The 3,447-nt window shown below is 29.0% G+C and overlaps 1 protein-coding gene across 1 annotated transcript; it reads right to left on the bottom strand.

The window, feature by feature from the left end:
- Positions 1-20: 20 nt before the first annotated feature.
- Positions 21-3,062, bottom strand: LOC119615868. Its single transcript, XM_037971852.1, has 4 exons — positions 2,619-3,062; positions 2,435-2,550; positions 2,216-2,372; positions 21-704 (listed from the first exon to the last, which is right to left on the bottom strand). Exons 1-4 carry the CDS (start codon positions 2,740-2,742, stop codon positions 550-552), a joined length of 552 nt encoding a protein of 183 aa, XP_037827780.1. The 5' UTR covers positions 2,743-3,062; the 3' UTR covers positions 21-549.
- Between the last annotated feature and the right edge of the window lie 385 nt (positions 3,063-3,447).

The following is a 3,447-nucleotide window of genomic DNA, read 5'->3' as shown; positions in this document are numbered from 1 at the left end:
ATTTTGAATTCTTTTCGGAATTAATAGAAATCTCAAGGTAAACCCAAATCTAATGGAAATTGAAACGATTCCCAGCGAAATTTGGGTAGCGTTTTTTTGTCTGTCATAATTTTAGCGATTAAAATCAATAAATAATATGTTAAAAAATTATACTTTTTTAAATTAAAGTTTGTAACTTTATTTAAAAGCGTTATTATGGGAGACATATTAATATTTGGCTAAAAATGAGTTTAGGGGACATGGAACGAATGCCCGATAGTTTATTATATTTTAATAAATTCTGAAATTAATCAGCAATAAATGCAATTACTCTTAATAAGTAACGTTATACAAAGTCGTTATATTTTGAAATTTAATTATCGTTCGAACTGTTTATTTCAAACTTAAGACAATAGGATTTATTCATAGTATGTATGTTATCGAAATAAATGATGGAGTTTTAAACATTTTATAAATGTTTGAAAATTACGGAACTTAAGATATCATTAAATATATATATATTTTTTTTGACTCTTATAAATATTAACATCTTGTATAATTTACTTGCAATTAATTACACAATCTACCAGTTTTTTCCAATTCACCATACGAGGGTGGATTATCCTGGTCGGTATTTAAATTTGTGTGTTCCTGCTCGTTGCCGCTGCTAACTTGTAAATCTTTATATAACTTGTAGATGGGATAAAATATCAAGACTTGTAAACCTGTAAAGAGGAATCAGATAAATAAAATTAGTTTAGGAACAACATTTCGATAGATAGATATATATAGATAGATAGATAGATAGATAGATAGATAGATAGATAGATAGATAGATAGATAGATAGATAGGTAGGTAGGTAGGTAGGTAGGTAGATAGATAGATAGATAGATAGATAGATAGATAGATAGATAGATAGATAGATAGATAGATAGATAGATAGATAGATAGATAGATAGATAGATAGATAGATAGATAGATAGATAGATAGATAGATAGATAGATAGATAGATAGATAGATAGATAGATAGATAGATAGATAGATAGATAGATAGATAGATAGATAGATATAGATAGATAGATAGATAGATAGATAGATAGATAGATAGATAGATAGATAGATAGATAGATAGATAGATAGATAGATAGATAGATAGATAGATAGATAGATAGATAGATAGATAGATAGATAGATAGATAGATAGATAGATAGATAGATAGATAGATAGATAGATAGATAGATAGATAGATAGATAGATAGATAGATAGATAGATAGATAGATAGATAGATAGATAGATAGATAGATAGATAGATAGATAGATAGATAGATAGATAGATAGATAGATAGATAGATAGATAGATAATAGATAGATAGGTAGATAGATAGATAGATAGATAGATAGATAGATAGATAGATAGATAGATAGATAGATAGATAGATAGATAGATAGATAGATAGATAGATAGATAGATAGATAGATAGATAGATAGATAGATAGATAGATAGATAGATAGATAGATAGATAGATAGATAGATAGATAGATAGATAGATAGATAGATAGATAGATAGATAGATAGATAGATAGATAGATAGATAGATAGATAGATAGATAGATAGATAGATAGATAGATAGATAGATAGATAGATAGATAGATAGATAGATAGATAGATAGATAGATAGATAGATAAATATGAGATAGATAGATATTGTTAAATGTTAAACATATTCCTCCCTTCAGCCAATTTACGTGAAATGAGTTCCCTTCACGCCCAATTCGTTCGCCAATGTTGTGCACGTGACATTTTTTAAAATTAAATAAACAGCTGATGCAAATAAAATCCGCTATGAACAGTGTACGGGAATATCACGACAGCAATTTTCCTATCGAGAAATTAATGAATTTCTAATTAAGTCCTTTATTTATGAAGCGTATTCAAGACAAAATATGAATTAAAAGATGACTATTCTTCGCAGGAATTCTTGTGATTCCGGGAAATTTTAAAGTCAATTCCCATATCTCAGGAAACAAAGAAATGCGAAAATATAAACACTCTAATTAGTAATTACCAAGGTATAATGGACATATGGACGGACGGACGAACGGACGTACATATGTATGTATATCTATCTTAATAGACTCTTGGCCATTGTTATACCTTACATGGTTGTTTTAATTATAGTTTTTCATGACACACCCCACTTTATTAATTTTAACACTTTTCTTAACATACCCAATGTCAAAAGGCCCAGGATAAATGCCCAAAAAACATCACCGAATGGTAGACCAGCTACAAAGCCACCAATAAAACCGATTACTATACGGAATGTATGACAAAAAATACCAGCCGCCGCCGAATATATCCAAGGTTTCATTAATGACTGACGTCTCTGAAATTGCAAAACGAAATAGTTAATAATAAAATATATAATTTATTTCAATAAGTTTTCACCTTAACAATACCCGCTATGAGTAGACCAGATATAATGATGGCTATTACACATATGACCAAAAGTATATAGAGTAGAGTCACGGATGTACTTAATACGTCATCATATTCACGTTTGTCTGAATTGAATTTAAATAACAACAGTTGGTTAAACTAAACTGTATAAAACTCTCTCCAGAATATTTACCCTCCTCCGATAAACCACTAAAATCACACAATACAGTTATAATATAAATAACAGTCACGCTAAAACCGAAAATATTTATAGCGCCTATAACAACACCCAGAGTAGAACGACTCAAACACTTCATTTTGTTTTTTACTCTTTATTAATTTTAGAAAATAAATTAAATTTTTGTTCTTAATTAAAATATTAGACGAAATATTTTAGTTGCGTTTGAAACTGCTGCAGACACGTCTCGGTTGAAAACTAAACAGACATTTTCGTTGCAAATATAAGTGACTGTAGAAGTAAGTGGAGAAAATATGTACGTCTTACGTTTGCGTACTAAACAGGAGCATATAAATCCTACTGTACGACCTATTAACTACAGTATTCGGTTGTTATGAGAGTATAAATAAGTTGACTATGGGAACGTGTAACTTGGTTCATGAACAATTTTGGCTGTAATGTTATCTCAGTCTCATCATGTTTTTATCATGAAGTTTTAACAAAATTTGGATCCGGAAGAAGTCTGAGATCTTCAGAAAATTTTTAAAATCAACTTTGCTATATATAAGAACTTTGAATATTAGGATCTCAGGATTAAATTGTATAAATTGTAAACAGATACTAACTTACATATTTATACTAGAGTTCTATAAATCGACTTTCGAATAATCGAACAATCGACTTTTTGTCGAAAAAAGTCGAAAAGTCGAAGTCGACTATTTTGTTCCAAAAAAGTCGATACTCGACTATCGTCTGTGAAAAAAGTCGAAAAGTCGACTTTGTTAATAAAAGTCGAAAAGTCTGAAAGACGAAAAGTCGAAAAAAGTCGAAAACTCGAAAATTT

Source organism: Lucilia sericata, unplaced genomic scaffold (genome assembly GCF_015586225.1).
Source record: "Lucilia sericata isolate MDLA Ls3-8-SP2 unplaced genomic scaffold, ASM1558622v1 Contig009869F_arrow, whole genome shotgun sequence".
Taxonomy (NCBI): domain Eukaryota; kingdom Metazoa; phylum Arthropoda; class Insecta; order Diptera; family Calliphoridae; genus Lucilia; species Lucilia sericata.
Note: the sequence above shows the minus strand (reverse complement) of the source record. Positions and strands in the feature narration are given on the sequence as shown.

Excerpts from the sequence above, each read along its gene's own strand:
- LOC119615868 (XM_037971852.1), bottom strand. The coding sequence starts at position 2,742 with ATGAAGTGTTTGAGTCGTTCTACTCTGGGTGTTGTTATAGGCGCTATA. Across the intron at positions 2,373-2,434 it reads TCATAGCGGGTATTGTTAAG|AGACGTCAGTCATTAATGAA; the intron begins GTGAAAACTTAT and ends TTGCAATTTCAG. Across the intron at positions 705-2,215 it reads CCTGGGCCTTTTGACATTGG|GTTTACAAGTCTTGATATTT; the intron begins GTATGTTAAGAA and ends TCCTCTTTACAG.